This window comes from Eurosta solidaginis, chromosome 3, assembly GCF_040869045.1.
Source record: "Eurosta solidaginis isolate ZX-2024a chromosome 3, ASM4086904v1, whole genome shotgun sequence".
Lineage (NCBI taxonomy): Eukaryota > Metazoa > Arthropoda > Insecta > Diptera > Tephritidae > Eurosta > Eurosta solidaginis.
Genome location: NC_090321.1, coordinates 78,293,652 through 78,312,882, shown reverse-complemented (window position 1 = coordinate 78,312,882; position 19,231 = coordinate 78,293,652). Strand labels below are relative to the sequence as shown.

General features: G+C 40.7%; 2 protein-coding genes and 1 long non-coding RNA gene across 4 annotated transcripts in view; 2 read left to right on the top strand and 1 right to left on the bottom strand.

The window, feature by feature from the left end:
- LOC137246480 (uncharacterized) overlaps window positions 1-3,874 on the top strand; it is a 28,163-nt gene extending 24,289 nt beyond the window's left edge. The window contains exon 2 of the mRNA XM_067777573.1: window positions 2,329-3,874. Coding sequence (XP_067633674.1) covers window positions 2,329-3,086 — 758 coding nt within the window. The 3' untranslated portion in view covers window positions 3,087-3,874. The remainder of the gene's footprint in view (window positions 1-2,328) is intronic.
- Window positions 1-19,231, bottom strand: part of LOC137244042 (uncharacterized) — a 460,752-nt gene that overhangs the window by 270,337 nt on the left and 171,184 nt on the right. The gene's annotated exons all lie outside the window — the stretch shown is intronic.
- LOC137246479 (uncharacterized) lies at window positions 6,182-17,154 on the top strand. 2 transcript variants are annotated; one of them, XR_010951515.1, is made up of 5 exons: window positions 6,182-6,691; window positions 6,743-6,932; window positions 7,005-7,235; window positions 11,632-11,854; window positions 16,195-17,154. It is a non-coding gene; the product is annotated as an uncharacterized lncRNA (long non-coding RNA). The 2 variants fall into 2 exon arrangements; XR_010951516.1 differs by having other exon boundaries at window positions 6,184-6,487.

The following is a 19,231-nucleotide window of genomic DNA, read 5'->3' as shown; positions in this document are numbered from 1 at the left end:
GTTACAATATGAAGCCGACTTCAGAACTCGAAAAGACATTGGAGTGATATATAGAGCTTCTCAAGATCAAAATATTGGCATATCAATTTTATAAATCGGATTTCAAGTAACTACGTTATCTCATTGTATTTAAAAAATATATACTTATCACAATTTAAATCCGGGAGAGAGGAGATTTAGGCCGATCTTCTCTTCCAATTAGCGTCGTACTCCTTGTTCATTTTCCTACAAATACGCCGGACGGGACCTACATATCTTATGCCGACTTCATTGCAGAAATACAATCGAAGTGCTTGCGAAACCACCGCCGATGGATTCTTATGTAGGCTGTATTTTGCAACTTTTTTCGACCTTTTAGCATTATACTTATGTGCTTTTTTTTGTTTTTGCTAAAACCGCTTGGCTTAGGGAATGCTGTGCGGAGTTTGCATAAATTAGCGCTCCTCGTTTGGCAAGAGAAGATTTAATTTTACACTTGCTCTAAAAATAGGCGCTATAGATATTTTCCGCTAGAGACTAGAGTTCAATGTTCAGTAAAAATAACAAACCAGAAAGCTTGGAAGCATTGGACGCATATCTGTGTGCAATGCCCATAAGAACTGCAACCAGCGCACCGGAGACGAAAAAGATTCAGCATTAGCGACATGCGAGTATTTATGTTTTGCTATCTCAGTGAAAGGGCACAAGCCAATGCTTTCACACAACAAAAGAGGGAGCTATGTTCATCTTGGCCAGATCTGTGTCCTTCCTAGCTATGATGCGTATGCATGCTTGCCGAATTATAGATCCTGATCGAACCTCACACCCAGCATTTTTGGATGTAAGACAGTCGGTAGCGTAATGCCATCGACGTGGACGTCCAATGTGATAAACATTTATTTTGTCCACGTTGTAAATAATGATTTGGTTGGGGACAATGTCAGGTTTGCTAGGCGAAGAAATTGGAGGGATAGGGAGATAGTAGTTTATTTTATTGCATAGCTCATCAATGGGTGGGCGGGACCTGTTGCCATTATCGTGCAGTTATCGGCGTAGGATATAATATTAACTCCTTCAGTTGGCGAAGAGAGCTTCGGTGTATAGAAATTAAACAAGAGCGGGGAAACGACATCACCCCTTGTTTAATTCTTATGAGTTTAGATATTACGTTCCTCAATTGCACCAATGTCTGCCTTCCACACAGATCATTTGCCCCCAACCCAAATAAGGAAGCTAAATGTGGAGATAAGACAGCTTGTAAACGAAACAAATGATCCAAATAGGAAAAGTATATCCAAAGCAGTAACCTCTAAGCTGATGCTGGTAAGCTGTGGTAAGCCGTGAAGGCCTTCGCAAAAGCATTAATCGCCTTTAGGGAACCGGAATCGAGCTAGCGCTTTTCGCCGGCAATTTATAATGCATCTTTCGGTTGACAAGGTCAGACGGCGAGCTATAAGGCGGGAGCACAAACACAGAAAGAATATCGCATCCGCTGCCATCATAATAACAAGACTTGTAGAATACAAACGTGCTTCACACAGACAGAGTCAAGCATTGGATAAAGTATGTAAAGGCACGCCGTGCTCAATTTTGGGTGATATATGGATGGCTGGCTATCTTTGCTGATTTGCCTTGGCAGTATGCGTTTAGGCAAAGCTATGTCTTTGGAAATTTGTTCTTATAAGCATATTGAGCAGGGCCTCTATCGAGTTTTAAGTGAAAATACGTAAGTTAAATTCGGTTAACTACTTCGCAGTGACATCTAAAATCGAAAAAAAAAAACACTGTAAGAACAACGATCTTGGCGGTTGGGATTGGCGGCTTCCTCAAGCAATAGAAGTCCAGAGGTAGTACCTTTAACCTATGTCATCTCACCGATGATTCGAATATGGCATATACCCTGCATATATTGTTAGGATCAGGAGGAAGAGAAAGCGCCTCATAATTTCCGGTGATAAGAGCATTTAAACTTCAGCTTCTACTCATATGGAATAGGGATTACTTGAAAAATATAGCGTTGGTATAATGAGTCTCACCTAGCACTCATTCCGGGCATTCACGATGAATCACAATATGTGGAAGTGTGGGGAATCGCATGAATACCCTTCTAACCTAACTTAACTCTCACCAGCTCACAGGTACATTGAATCTGGGAGTTTGCCAAAGGCCTTTGCCTATTGGGTTAACTCGATGTTGGAAAATACTTCATGGGAGCTTCCCGTCTATAAGACTCTATTTTGTTTAAGAAGTTTTAGCTTCAACTATCCTAGTGACACTGAAATACTATTTCTGTAGACGATAATAGCATATTAGGCTTTACTAATTATTGCGTATTTCATTTAATTTCAGAGGAAACAGCGAAAATTAAGTGGCGAAGTCTACGCGATCATTTTTACAAGCTCCTGAAAATGGTGCCGGTATACACTACCGGCGATACCTATTATATCGAGGAAAACGAAAAACCCAATTGGCCACATTTTAACAACTTAATGTTCCTTCTAAATACCTACAATCCGAAACAAAAAGTTATAAATATTAAAGATGAGTCCATAATTGACATACGGGCTTCCTCCGACTCGGATAGTTGCGACGGCGATGAAAGAACTACGTACATAGAAAAAGCTGCTTCCAAAACCGTGCCTCCTACAAAACAAAATACAGTCCAATGCAATACGCCCCTACAGGAGGGTAATGGAACAAATATCAGTGTAGTTGGAATAAAGGAAGAACCTGAGTCGGCATGTATTGAGACCCCAGTCCCAATTGAAGATAGCCTTCCTCCGTTAGCGATGGTGAAGCCCCAACTACCAGTACCCGCATTCACAAGTATCAAACGAGTTTATACGCTTGTGGGAACTGACGACTTGGATGTTGAGACACGCCAGGAAGCCGATAGTGCTCGTCCTTCAAAAAGAATAGCAAAGGAATCCAACGTTAACCGGAGTGCCCTGAAAGATAGTGATGATTCTGCTGATGAAACTGAAAATATGGCATTTTTCCGCTCACTTTTGCCGTTTATGAAAAAATTGGATCCTATACAACAACTACGAGTGAGAATGCGATGCCAGGAAAGTTTGCTTGAGGAAATGGGCGCGTTGAATAATTAATATGTTACTGAAATAGGGTTGAGGTTGGCCCTGGATATAAACGTAAATGGCAGCATGAAAGGGGCTACAGAGTTTAATTTAATATCTTAATTTAAGTATTTAAACTACATATATTTTAATATAAGAGGCATTAACAATGAGGGCTAACAGCATAAATTGTATAGATTTCGTTTCAGCAAAAAAAAAAAGAAGAAGGCGCCCGGTGGACACTCTCGCACTCTGGCACTCAGCCCTGTGAAAGTGCAACTGCTTGTTTTCTACGAAACGAACACAAAACACTGCGAAAACAATCAAGCTTCTTCTATGTGTCATAGCCAAGTCTGCTAGAAAACCAAATTAATTTTGTCGAAATAATTTATATAATAAAATTTGCAGGGCAATCATGCATCTTGCGCATTTGTACTGTCTTCTGATTTTGCTTGCTCGCTTGCAATATAAAAGCAAAACGGCAAACCAAATATTTGTTCGTTTCATAAAAAGATGCATGATTGCCCTGCAAATTTTATTATATAAATTATTTCGACAAAATTAATTTGGTTTTCTAGCAGACTTGGCTATGACACATAGAAGAAGTAGCAGTGTTTTGTGTTCGTTTCGTAGAAAACAAGCAGTTGCACTTTCACAGGGCTGAGTGCCAGAGTGCGAGAGTGTCCACCGGGCGCCTTCTTCTTTTTTTTTTGCTGAAACGAAATCTCCATAAGTGATTTGGTAAAAACACTTGAATCGAATTTTTCATGAAAAATGTACAAACAGTTTTTTATACTTTAAAATAAAATAAAAGTTTCATATATCTTTGATTTTCTTTCAATGGTAAGTAAGTCATTATACCACAGTGAGTGTAGTATCGGTCTCCGTCAGTTCTCCCGTTGGAATTAACCCAACAAACACTGAAATTAGATAAAGATTAAAAGAAGATTAGATAGCTACCCCTGTTCTCGAATCTTTTATCTTAGAGGACGACTCCAGAAACATTGGAAAACGTAGCGTTCTCAAACAAATTGCGAGCTTATTGTCAAATCGAAAATTTAGTTCTTCAATCGAATTTTAATGTGTTTCTCTAATGGAACTCTAATGTGAATTGAATTTGTAATAGTTCTCTAATCATTCTCGACTCGATTAATAGTGTAGTTTTCCAACATTTGACTGGGAAAATCGTACAGTAGAAGCTAACGCTACATAAGCTCATTAACCTATTATTAAAATATGCATCTTGATAGCTCGAAGTCTTTTAGATTACGCAATTAAGAAGCGAATCACGTCTGTCACCACACCACAAGTGGAGTTTTTGACACACTTTCTGAAATGTTCGTCCAAGTTTGAAGTTAGTTCTGTTTATGTTTATACATATTATATATCTGACTCAGATTTAGGTGAGCTCTTGTGAACTCGAGCTATTGGTCCAACATGATCTTCAATGAGATTTTGATTGAAATTCAGCTTTAAAATATTGATAAACCCTATATATGTACTTATAAAATGGAACCAGTATCTCCTAAACCTATAATTAAATGTATATTACACCGCCTGTGCAAAACGACGTTGAGCAACATCATGTGCTTAGTTAGAATTTGGAAGGACATCCTCCTACTCTAAACTGGAAAAAGAAGCGAAAAAGAAGGGTTTGATGGTGAACCGGAACAGCACGAAGTAACATCAAAGTGTCAGACCGTTTACGTTTAAAACCACGTAACCACCACACTGTTGGCAACCATCATTTCGATTACTTCGTTGATTTGGAAACCAGCATTTAGACAAAAACAACGCGAACTTAAAAATTCACTGGACTGGGTGGGCAATTGAAAAGTAATGTAAGAATGAAAAAAATCCAGTTCTACGAGTCACTTATCCTACCAGTCCTGCTATATGGTACCGAAACGTAGGCACTGACAATTGGCGCTTTCAGCGAACACTCTTTTCATTGATACGTTGCAAATATGTTTCCATCAGTTGAGTTATAGAAAATTTGATTTCTGCACAGCAAGTTGAGCTAACTACCAAATGAAATAATTATCCTTAAATTTTAATCAAAAGGACTTCTTAAATAATTCTTCACACTTTGCTATAATATTAAGAAGAAAATTTTATTCATAGCAGTGGCGTAGTGAGGGGGGGGGGGGAAGAGGGGCATCTTGCCCCGGGCGCTACTCACAGGGGGCGCCAAATGGTCCGCAAAGCAGAGCTTTCTGGATTATTTGTATTTTTTTTATAACAGATTTCTGGAAAATATTAATTTCTTGAAAAAAAAATTCTATACTAAAAATTGCATGCATATATCCGGAACACTTGCGGCAGGTTGTGGAATAATTGAAACATATATCTTTTTTTCTCACGTTCAACGTTACGATGGGAATTATTAAAAAAATGCTTTAACAAAAACTGTCAAACGTGAATCTGAAACACAATGGAGCGCCAGAATACAGGCGGTTGGCGTGATCGTCGATGGACTAGAGAATGTAGTAGAACACTTAGAACAATTAGCAGAGGACACTAACACCACAAGTGACATCAGAAGCTAAGCTACAATTCTGTTGCAAAATATACTAAATTTTAGTTTCATAACATTAGTTCATTTCTGGTATGAAATTTTGAGAGGATTGATCGTGTGCAGCTCAGATTACAAGATACAGGGATGAATTTTAGAGAACTGTATCATGATCTTAAATCATTAGTGACTGAACTATCCGGAATACGAGATACTCTCTGTGAAGAAGCAATAGAAAAAGCGAAGTTTCTTTGTGAGAAATGGGATATTGAATAGTAAAACGTGTAACAAGGCGCCCTAAAATGCCCGGAGAATCGAATAGAGATGTAGGTTTTTCCGCAGAATGTAAAATTTCTCGCGTTCTAAATGACCTTAATTTTTGATTTGGATTTTTCTTAGACGTTGGAAATTTGTTAAGCAAGGATAATAACGACTTAGGCCCGGTTTTTCAGTACAAGTTCAACTCAGTTTGTCAGTTAAACTACGCTTAAACTTATTCTGCCGTTTTCCAGTCTACTTTAAGTGAAGTTTAAGCAGAGATTAAGCGGCCGATCTGGCAGGGTTAAACTCTAGTTAAGCTATCACCCTGCAAGACGGAGGTAACTAGTTCACCCACACATTCAAAGCTTTTTTCGCTCTCCACTAACACATCGACGTTTCTTGCTGTCATCGAAATGACAGCGTCATCTTAATAAGGCAATTTATTAATTATTCCGGGAAACATTTTAAAACGATGAAAAACTATAATTGTGGTAATTAAACTAAAAAACTAAAAAAGTGCTTGTGCTACGGGCTTTTAGGTGTGACGTGTGTTAGCTGTTTAGGCACTTCTAAATTAACCTGGCGCATTAACTAGAGGCAGCCAAGTCCTCTTGCCACCAATTGGAATTGGAAGATTCGATTTCCAAAACAAAAAAAGGTAACGTTTTCAAGACAGTGCACAACCTAAACAAAGGTGGTATCAAAAGACGCGTGTCGAGATCCGTTTTTAGAATCTGAAAGTTGTATAGAATCGACGGGATGGCCTAGAAGGTTTCAGGTGGTCATACCAAATCGCTCCCGGGGAGTGTCCTTATAGCTACAACCAAAGCAACATTATTTACTCTCTGCTTTTCATTCATACGTATGTGTATTTTTAAATAATATATATCATCTCTGCCGGGGTGCGATTCAGCTCAGGATATGCCAAAACAACAAGAAACCTACAATTAAATGCAGATTCACGTGTCATTTGCCAAGGATTTACCGGTAAACAAGATACTTTCCACAACCAACATGCTTTGGAATACGGTACAAAATTGGTTGGATGTATTTTCCCAAAAAAGGGTGGAACTACGCATCTTGGTTTGCCAGTATTTGCTTCGGTAATTTATATTGATTTGTATTGATTAAAAATTGAAATAGTAGATAATGTAATGTGAATTAAAATTGAATAGGTAGCCGAAGCAAAAAATGCAACTGATCCGCATGCAACTGTTGTTTATGTGCCGCCACCGGTAGCTGCTGCTGCTATCATAGCAATATTACAAGCACGACATTTCTTTGATTGGTTGTATAATCGAAATTGTGCCCTAGCATGATATGGTTCGCGTTAAGCACGCTATGTTAAAGCAAAATAAATCTTGTCTAGTCAGGCCCGATTGTCCAGGATCATCGCACCAGAAAGGGTAAGTAAATTGCCTACCATATTAATTATATAAACAACATGTATGAATTTGTTAGTGATAATTTGTCATGCCTTTGTTGATAATCAACTGAAGAAGGCAAATACCAAAGAGTTCGAAGTTCATGTAAATACCAATTGATTTCTTTAAATAGCGTTTGGAGAACAAAACCCATATGTATGTATGCATACAACTGCATAGAAAGGGAGGGATTAATTAATTATGATCAGTAGATTTATAGAATTTTTATTATTTTCCCTGCGTCGCCGTTGCCATTACATTGCGTTAAGAGAGGACATCAACACCTTACCCACAACCAGTTAAAATTTTAGTAAATTTTGCCCTTTTCATTACTGCTTCAAAACGTGGGAAGTTATATATGTAGCATTCCATGGAGAATGGTAAATTTTAGCAGACTTTCGCATTGCGGTCATTATTAATATTCAATCCCTAGAAGGTTCAATGTAGTCATATCAATAGGTCCGGAGATGGTCGGGTTAGTACCTCAATGGTGCTTGTTACCGGAACGTAGATAGATATTTTATTGAGGATTGCACAGTGACTTGCACATCTCCTTCACAGCACCTCATCGTAGCGGACTTCTTTGATGAACCCTAGCAGAGTTCTTGGCTTGAGGGATTAAATGTGGGAATGCACTGGCCATGTTGAGCCCATAAAGATAGACGGGGAGCCAATAGACACGCACATAAACACAAATTCAGCGCGTCACCATTCACCATCACCGCTAGAGAGGTTGAGGACGCCATTGGTGGCGCTAAACCATCCAAAGCAGTGGGCCCAGACGGCATAGCCATGCCGATGCTTAAAAACCTAGGGAAAGAGGGTTTCAAATATTTAGCGCATGTCTTCAACCTGTCTCTCTCCACCTTTGCCATACCCGAGAAATGGAAAATGGCCAAGGTGGTCCCGCTACTAAAGCCTGGGAAACCAGCTAACGTAGGTGAGTCGTATCGTCCGATATCTCTCCTATCGCCAGTGGCAAAGACGCTTGAAGCCATTTTGCTCCCTTATTTCCAAGCACATTTGCAGCTAGCCCCTCATCAGCATGGCTTCAGAAAACTCTATAGCACTACCTCCGCGCTAAATGTCATTAGCACCCAGATAAATTGCGGTTTGAATCAATACCCCCACCATAGAACAGTACTCGTAGCGCTAGACCTATCAAAAGCCTTTGATACGGTCAACCATGGCTCATTACTGCAAGACCTGGAAGGGTCTACCCTTCCCCCATGTCTTAAAAGGTGGACCGCAAATTATCTGGGTGGTCGGCAGGCATGGGTGCAATTCAGAAACGAAACATCAAAACCAAGGAGAATTAAACAAGGGGTGCCACAGGGTGGTGTCCTATCCCCACTTTTGTTTAATTTCTACATATCTAAGCTACCTTCACCACCGGAAGGAGTCACAATCGTTTCCTACGCCGATGACTGCACAATAATGGCCACAGGTCCAGGCCCAGAGATCGATGAGCTATGCAATAAAATAAACGGCTATCTCCCTGATCTCTCCAGTTCTTTCGCCTCGCGAAACCTGGCATTGTCACCGACTAAATCTTCCGCGACCTTATTTACAACATGGACGCCCCAAATGTCGACCATATTGAACATCCACGTCGATGGCACTACGTTACCGACTGTCCTACACCCCAAAATCTTGGGTGTGACGTTTGATCAGGATCAACCGCAATTGTTCCGAGAATTCAGAGCCGTAATAAAATCCTCAAATCCCTTGCTGGCAGTACCTGGGGAAAAGATAAAGAAACGCTCATGACCACATACAAAGCAATTAGCCAGCCGATTACGTGCTACGCGTTACCCATATGGTCGCCAAGCCTAAAAACTACCCACTGGAAGAAACTACAGGCCTGCCAAAATACTGCTCTCAGAATCGCCACGGACTGTCTTCTTATGTCCCCAGAACACCATCTGCATAATGAGGCGAGAATTCTCCCCATCAGGGAGAGAAATGAGATGCTGACCAAACAGTTTCTGTTGAATACCCAGAAACTTGGGCATCCCAACAGACATCTGATTGACGAACCAGCACCGCCTAGGGGCCTAAGTAGTCATCTCCGTAAGCATTTTGAGGAAATACGGCACCTGAGAACCCAGCCGTATGAAGCGAAAAAACACAAGCAGGTCCTTGGTGAACTCCATAGACAGGCGTCGGACCTTTATGTCGGGAATTGCCCGGTGAATCCAGTACTTGAAGAAAAATATCCAGAACTCGCGGAAGAGGACCGCATACTCCCCAGGGAAACGCGTGTCACTCTTGCTCAACTTCGTTCTGGATACTGTAACAGGTTAAACTCTTACCTATCCAGAATCAACCCCGACATACAAAATGTATGCCCCGCTTGCAATGTGTCCCCACATGACACCAACCATCTCTTTAATTGTAATGTGGAACCAACGCCTCTAACACCCCTTTCCTTATGGTCCACCCCTGTTGAAACGGCAAGTTTCCTTGGACTCCCGTTAGAGGATATTGATGACAATTTGTGATCGGTCGCGGCTATTAGGTGGGGCGAGCATTGCTACAACAACAACAACAACAACAGCCCATAAACTTAGCCCTACGTTTTGAGATTGCTTCGTATTCTTGGAGGATATGGTCCGCCATCTGCTGATCGATCACAAAATCGGCATGTGTTATTCGATAGTATGCCCACTTTCAGCATACGGCTGCTCAGTCTATAATGCCCTGTAAGAATAGCTCTTGGGATTCTTCGGTTATCTTTCGATAGGTCTATTATTGCCCTGTATCGACTTGTGCTATAACTTCCTAACAGTAACTTAGATTGTCTCAAACCTGGCGTATTGCTCCAGTGTTCTTCTCTCCCCCCCTTCTCCTAATAAATGCCCCTGTGAGCCAACTGACAGGAACGGCTCGGGATCGATAGGTCATGCAGTTCCTGCCTCTCTTTCCGGGTTGTCCGCCTGCTCTTGTTGTAGCAGTGCTTCGCCCCATCCAATAGGTACGACAGATCACAAATTGTCATCAATCCCCTCTAACGGGAGTCCAAGGAAACAGAAAGTTTCAACAGGGGTGGACCATAATCAGAGGAGTGTTAGAGGCGTTGATTCCACAATACAGCTAAAGAGATGGTTGGTGTCATGTGGGGACACATTATAAGCAGGACATATGTTTTGTATGTCCGGGTTGATTCTGGATAGGTAAGAGCTTAACCTGTTACAGTATCCAGATCGAAGTTGGGCTAGAGTGACTCCCGTTTCCTTAGGGAGAGTGCGTTCCTACTCTGTTAGTTTTTTTCTTTGAGTACAGGATTCACCGGGCAATTCCTGGCATAGAGGTCCGACGTCTGTTTGTGGAGTTCACCAAGGACCTGCTTGTGTTTTTCAGCTTCATACGGCTGTGTTCTCAAGTACCGTATTTTCTCATAATGTAATGAGGGCGTGAACAACAAGAAGCCATAAAAGATTTGTAAAAGTTACGAGGACGTCGGGTTTTGGGATCAAGCCCAGAGCAACCTGTCCGATGCTACCATCCCTTGCACAACAAGAGTATGACCGTCCTAAAAAGATTCTTTTCCGGCAAACGCAGCAAAACCATTTCTCATGACCGGGGTCAGGAGAAGGACACGGATTGGGTTCGATACCTTCCCGGAGGAGGAGAGTATGGCGCAGACCCGCTGTATGGATCTGCTGGGAGGATGATAATTTGTGGGAGGGACGCAACAAACTAAACACTAGAGTCCGCCTGCTCATTACCCTGTACTCCCCTGTGGCCTGGAACCCAGTGCAACAGTACTACGTTGTGCACCCAAGGACCAGTGCTGACTTTATTTCGAACGCCACAATTGCCTTTAGTGGGGCCTGACTGTCTGACTGAGTATGGCAATTGTTTCATTGGAGTATCAGCGCTGAAGGTTCAGCTTAGCGCACCAACGTATGGCGAATACTTCCGCTTGAAAGCTGCTCGTATGTGCTTTAAGAGGTACTGATATTTTGGCTCTGGGTCCGGAGACTCTGGCTTCAATCCCCTCTGGCGTCTTCAAACCAGGGCCGTAGAGAGAAAATCCGGGCCCGGGACTAAAAAAATTTAGGGGCCCCCTATAAAAAATCCACTAATACATTTGATTAACGTGAATTAATGACGTTTCATTCATAAATCATTATTGATGGATTACATCAAAAAAAATTTTTGCCACATCAACTAAATGATTTTTGGCTAAAAGCTGACAATAAAATTAACACAGAATATTTACTATTTGTTTTATTTTATTGTAACGTAGAAATAAAATTCTCTTTTAACAGCCACATATTATTTCAAATAATCTTTTCTAGTTATTTGGTAACATTTTCATACATTTCTGATAAATTTAATGATGATTATAAATTTTAATTATTCAATATAGAATGTTCGGATATCAAAGAGTGGCTTTACTTGCTTTTTTCGCTGCAAAATTTTTTATAATAATATCAAAATTTAACTGTCTTGCCAAAACGGATGCAACACAAAGCGTGGCAAGTCCTAAAACTCGCTCTTTAGATGAACACGATCTATGAAAGTCTTTCATTCTTGAAAGGACGCTGAAGGAACGTTCTGCACTAGATACAGTGACAGGTAAAGTGCAAAAGGTACGTAAGCCAATACAAAAGTTGGGGGAAAATTGTATACATATTTTGAAAATAGACGGCATTTAGCAATTCCAATGGTGACAGACCTTTATCAAAATTTGCTTCGTAGCATTCTAAGCTTTGAGAAATATCCGACTTGTATTTTTCGACAAATTTTGCTGCGCTCGCCCGAACCGTAGTTTCATCCATGTCTTAAATTGCCGCAAAAAGGAAAACTTTTCGTTCAAATTTCTCATAGCTGCAAATCTTTCAGTAATGCCAGTGATTACCGAATCAACGATCACCAAGAATGTATTGTTTTTGAAATCAGACTCTGAATCATCCGTAATCATCTCATTTAAATTATCTTCAGAACGCCTTATGGGTTTTCTCTTTCGAATGTCCGGAAACTTTGGCGAGATGTTCACTTGAATAGAAACTGTTTTGCATTCGTTTAAAATTGTTTCCCATTGGTTCCTGATCAACTTCAAATCAGCTAATAAGGCATCTAGATGTCGGACCTCAACATCTATGGTTGTTGTTGTTGTTGTTGCGATTAGGTTACTTCCCGAAGGCTTTGGGGAGTGTTATCGATGTGATGGTCCTTTGTCGGATACAGATCCGATACGCTCCATCCCTCCCTCCCCACCCCCAAGTTCCATGAGGAGCTTGGGGTCGCCAGAGCCTCGTCTGTTAGTGAAACGGGATTCGCCGCTCGAAGGTGAGGTTGACAATTGGGTTGGAGAAGCTATATATTGCGCTACACAACCCCTTGAATCCCAACATCTGTGGTGGCGTCTCTCGCTTGGAGGACCACACTTCTTTCATTAATGGTAGGGTTTTGAACCAAATTGAGGAACTTGTTGATGTACTTGAGAATGCCGGTAACATCGCCGTATGCTTGCGCAGTCAAATTTGGCTTTTGGCTGAAAGACTATGAAGAGAGCTAGGTACATTATTTTTGAAGATGTCACATCGTTGTGGAGTGCTGCCGAAGAAAATAATTGCAGCCCAACAATATTCTGCAGCATCAACACCACATAAATTGATAGCGTTTTCTTTTCTGAAATAAATTGTTGCCTAAGTAAATGGTAATACTCTACCCCATCGGGTTAGGGGGTCAGAATATACCCGCGGTAGGTATGCCTGTCGTATGCGTAAGAGGGGACTAAAATATCACATTCCAGGGGCTGTGTAGCGCAACCCTGCAGGTTGCCAGCGCAATGTATAGCTTCTCCAAACCCAATTGTCAACCTCACCTATCCACGGCGAATCCTGTTTCACTAACAGACGAGGCTCCGGCGACCCCAAGCTCCTCATGGAACTTGGGATGGGGAGGGAGGGGATGGCCTGAAGGTTTAATGTGGTCACATAAATCGTTCCCGAGATGGTCGGGCTAGCACCTTAATGGTGCTGTGGTACCGGAGCGTACCGGATCTGTATCCGGCAAAGGACCATCACATCGATAATACTCCTCAAAGCCTTCGGGGAGCAACCTTATCGCTACAACAACAACAACAACAATAGAGTTACTCCTACCCCAGAAAATGGTCAACATTTATAGTGCATACAAAGAACATTTCAACTCACCAAATTCACTCATATTAACAGAGTATATGTGGAACTTAAGAGCGAATTGAGAGTTTCACAAAGTTGCACTGCCACACCGCCATTTTATACAGGGTAAAAGTGTAACGCTTTTGCGTTGCGAGCAGGCAAGAATTTTCACAAAAGAACGAAATACCCCGTAAAGGCGTTGCCTGTTTTTTAGAATAGAACAACAACGCTTGCGTAACACTTTATCCAGAAAAGAAAACGCTATCATAGCTGCGGGTTGCACAAGGCGAGTAATCAGCATTCGAGTTTTTGTCGAGAATGTGACATAGTGCTCCGTTGTAAGCTCCTTTCATATTGGCGCCGTTATCGTACCCTTGTGCACGACAATCTTCAATCATGTATGGCAAATTAGATCGGCGAATTTCTGAGCAGTTTTTTGGTTACAATTCACGAAAGTCAAAATCTGTTCTGGAATTGTAAATTTGTTGCTTTCGAATTGAAATGGAGTGAGCGCAAAATGAACGTAGTCAACGTGACTAGCATCAAGCATAGCATCAACGATAATAGCAAAATACTTAGCTTTCTTGCCTTGATCTAATATAGTTTCCCTCACATGCTTTGCACAAATTACTATAAACTCGTTCTGAATGTCTGGGGAAAGATAGTGAACTTGTAAACGTTTGTGCTGCTATTGTGAAATCCTAACTTTCTCCAAATGATCTCTAAGTATCGGATCATAATGGCTTATGAGATTTTAGATGCCAAAAAAATGTCCATCCTTTCGCTTTTTGAAAAAAAATAGTGTCCAAAATTCAAATTTCTTTCCACTTTTGCGTTTCAGTGATTAGCTGTTCATTGGTAAGTGTATCAATTGTAGCCTCCTTTCGAATTAGGTTTTGTAAAGATCGCCATTGAATATAACATTTAATGTGATCTTCAGTATTTTCGTGTGATGGCAGTTTAGCGTATAGCTTCTTCCATACCTGGAATTTCGAATATTCGCCAGAACAACAAATTCTAGGTCGATTTAAAGTATTGGTGCTTAACAGACGACATGGTAGGCAATAAAAAGCATTGCTACTGGCACTCCACACCAACCAGTGACGCTCCACTTTCTCTCCATTTGGCAAGATTCTGTTTAACAACGAGGTAGGAAATGCCTCGTCATGACAATCACGTGGAAAAATAACAGGACACTTTTGATGACCTCGATGAATTATTTCGTTGACTTCTTCAGATCGCAAAAACTCATTATTCACGGTACCGATATCGAAGTCGTTTAAATAATCTAGACTTTGATACAGAGTTGGTGGTATTGTTGGAAGGCTTTTTGAAGATGAACCTTCATCAGTGTTACCACGAAAACTACGATTTCGGATTCATGTAAACATATATTTTTGTTTGATGTTTTTATTGTCTCCTCACTGTTCGAGGGACCAGGTAAAAAATCATTATCAATATTCGTTGCGTTTGAAATTCGGCTTAAAATTTCCACATGGAACAACTAAAGACTCTCCTGAATTAAAAAAAATGTCTTACTACCTCTAAATCGCGGGCTCCCGAGAAATACCCGGCCCCCTGAGAAATATCGTGCCCTGCGCTTGCCAGGCTAAGGCTCCAGCTATTAGGAGTGATAAAGCTGTCAGATCTAGAAGCAGCAAGTGGCTTAAGTCCTAGGAAGCTTCTAGTATTTGTCAAGAGGACGGAGTTCTTTTATAACATAGGTCCTGATTCCTGATAGGGTTTTCAGCTTGGTCGTTAAAACAAACTTCTGGTAACACTACGGACTCATTCAGTCTATGTGAGATCCTCATGAACCGGCCACTTCAACCTAACCTATATTTTGTGTTTTGGTTTTTACTTTAGAATTTACCGGTTAAGAAAGCGATGTCAGCTAACTAAGCGCCTTCAAATGTAGATCCATAAGGAACATGAGGTCGCCAGAGCCTCGGCTGTTAAAGAAACAGGATTCGCCACGGGTAGGTGACGTTGACAATTGGGTTGGAGAGGCTATATATTGCGCTGGCAACCCATTGAAAGGAATGCGCTACAAAACCCCTTTAATCAATTTGGTATTTTAGTCGCCTCTTACGACAGGCATAGCTACCACGGGTATACTCTAAGCCCACTAACCCGCTGGAGCCATGAGAAGCGTGAGTGCACTTTGGATGTCGCAAGGCAAGTTCCGTCGTGCCTGGTGTTGTTGGGTGAGCGGCCAGGCAAGGCAGCAGGGTACACATGTACCATTCAGGAGGATACCCTCGCTGAGCCCAGAAAATCTGGGAAAATTAGATGTACTGCTCAGATCCAGCAAACGAGTATGTTCTGTACTGGCATATGATAAACTTGCAGACAACCAAACTTTTACTTTCCTGTCCAAAAGGGAATTGGTGCTTGGCACTGCTGCTAAAGAAGAATAGACGTAGTCATATCAATTCGTTCCCGGGTTACTCGGGGAAAGCAGTTTTAGCAGTACTTTGCCCGTTTCAATTTGCACATCCATTCAAAGAACTTCGCATAATGGATTAAACAGTCATCTGCATTTATTCGTTTTTGTTTTTGTAGCACGCCTAATTTACTATCTATTACCCCAACATCTATCAATTATCCCTTGTTATAATCTTCGGGTACCCCCGCTACCGGAAGATGCCTTGGCATGGTGGAGGTTCACTTGAATTTACTTTACAGGTCCTGATTCTGGTTATCTGAAATCCCCTTGAGTATCTTGTATTTATTAAGCACTTCCGGTTATATTAAAAACTTATTATCTATCCTTACTGATATTCGTTTCTTTTTCATTCTAGGTAATTCGATTTGACGATGTGGGCATAGCAATATTCCAGCTGTGGCTGTAAGAAGAACGTACATTTGCTCAAACTACAAGAAAACTGCGACAACTGTCCCTCGGCCTTTTTAGTATCCCATATAAGGCCCTACCACGCATATTATGGGAAAGGGTCAAGTTCAAAGGTTCAACATCACCTGCAAATCGACTTTGATAGCACGAAATGGGGCTGCATATATTCCGGTATTATATCTACAACACTCATACATATCTATGCAAACTGATACTAACAACACCACCGGCGCAGGAAAAATTGAGCACCATCAGTGTGAGCTTAGAAACTCAAAATGGGTTCAGAAAGGGCACGACTACGAATGAGTTTATGTCTTTACATATGTAGTTTGTACATATAAATATGCACATATGTAAGGTTTACTAGAAAATTAAGGAAATTATTTGTGGTAATAGTCTAGTTGAGGGGTCGACTGCTAATACGCTACCAAAAATATCAAGAGAGGTGTCAAACGACGCGTCTTGACATCAGTATTAATAATCCGAAGGCGGAAAATAAAAATTTTAACGCGTTCAAAAGATATTAACGAAAAACCGAAAAAAGACCCGCGGGTACCTCCGAAAGCGGGGTCGGATCCATAGTATTTTTGCGCAGAACACCTTTCTGCGTTGGCGGCCTTCGGCCGCGCTTATAAAAAATAACCCTGGGCTACGCCATGCCAAGTCCGGGTGTGTGGTATAACCGTGGCTACCGCCACGGTGATGCACAATTTTTTTTGTGGGTACAAACACAACAACAACCACATGGAAATCGCCAACTTCAACTGCAAATATCTCCCGACAGAGATAAAATTTTTCTTTGCCGCCTTCGGATTATTGTTCTCGAGATTAATACGCGTCTTTTGACACCTCACTTGATATTTTTGGTAGCGTATTAGCAGTCGACCCCTCAACTAGACTATTACCTTATTTGTAAAAACCATTGTATACATAATTTATTCATAATTAAATATTAATTAAACAAAAGGGACGCGTTTCATTCATATAAAAAGCGAATTGACAGAAGGTAACCGGTACGGATAACCAATAGGCCAGTTACCTGTGTTGTTGTTGCATATGTTTTGGTTAGCGATAACGAAAACATACCTAATGAAGTAACTTAAAAATGTAAATAACATCGAGCGAGAAGGAATGTCGAAAACACAATAGGTAAGAGCGAGAAAGCGAGTCACACGTACACTATTTTGAGAGAGCGCATGCGTTACCTTTTTCACGACAGCAATGTAAAAGTCATTAAGACGATAATTGGTGACCAAGTTATTGGTAACGATTAAGTAATCGATTAGGTAACGGGTACCTCTCTTGTAGGGCAGTTATTTGCGTTCGTTCGAAATGGCGTCGAATATACCCAACAAGCATTTGATTCTCTTCTAATTTGCGTCGTTCTCCTTTTCATTTTTCCTACGAATTGGCGCGACAGGACCTACTTGTTTTATGCCTACATATGCAAGGCAGATGACTTTTCACCGAGAGCTTTTCTTGGCAGAAATAAACTCGGAGAGCTTGCCGAACACTTCCGAGGGGTGACCCCGCTTAAAAAAATTGTCTACTAATTGAAAAACCTCGTTTCTAAAATTTTGATGTCGCTTTGCCCGGGGCGTGAACCCAAAAAATATTTTCCCCGGGCGCAAGAAAACCTCACTACGCCACTGATTCATAGCCAACATTTTAAAATATCAAAGAACTGTCAGATCGCCGAAAAAACACGTGGAGCGTATGTAGCGAAAAAAATATATGTTCGTTTGTTTTAATGGTGTGTTCAATTTATAATTATTATTAAGAATTCATGAGCTTAACACCGGCTTATAATAATTGAATATTCAAAAAGTTGAAATAAATTATCAAACTAATAACTAGTAGCCGTGTTTTTTAACACGCGTATATCCGTTTACGCTTAAACTTTATATTGACTGCTAAGAGACAAACTATAAATACACCTCTGAAATTGCTGCGCATAAATTTTGTCCTACTAAATTTCAATACGCATTATACTCAGATGTAACTGAAATATGTGTCTTTGTTTCACCCTGTACACTAATTCTATGGCCATCAGAGCGTTGCGTCTCCGCTTTTCGGTACACCCTGTTGCTGTAGCTAGTTGTTTTACCACAGCCGCTAGATGGGTCTCCTAAGCATTATCTAAGCGAAGATAGGCGTTTTTTAACACGCGCAAACGAAACGTATACGCGCGTGTTAAAAAACACGGCTAGTATTATGAGTTCTTTAAAGCATGCGACAAATGGGATATATTTTGCACTGAAAAAAAGTTAGAGTATTAATGCTTAACAAAGGCGTCGGCAGTTAAAACACGTCAAAAAATTTCGAGATATTTACCAAAAGAAACTTTCAAACTGGACTAAATAACTATGGTCCCAAAGCTGATATTAAAAATGTTACTTCTGTCAGGAGCTTTGTGCAAAAAGCAAATGCACATTATGGTGGTTCTTGTATTTTTTCAAATACAAAATGTCTATCTATTTCTATCGTGATTTAAAATGAATGTAGTGTAATTAATTTATGGTCTAAATAATTTGTTTTCAGCCTTAAAGCTAAATTTTATAGGTTGTAAAGTGGAAAAAAGTTAAATATCGGATGCCCCAGTGCATATGTCTGTAAGCTGTACCAAGTACAGAGGGTATGCTGTCAAAAATTTTCCACAAAAAACGAAGTCATCAGAGCCACCCGTATTCAAATGGTAGCCGCCTTGTACAACTTAAACTGCATTGCCCACATCCGTTGTGCAAAACAGCATACCATACTCAACAGAATGTAGTAAATGCAACACTGTCTGAAAATGTGTCTTATCCCAGTCAGCGTTATGAAAAGACAATTTGTTTACTGGTGATAGCACATAGTAAACATGTGAATCGCTGCTGGTCAATGTTTACTCAAGTTATCGTGTTTTCAGACGGACGGACTGACGGACATGGCTTTAATTTTTTTCACTCTGAGCTTTTTGATACATACCTACATATATAAAAGTA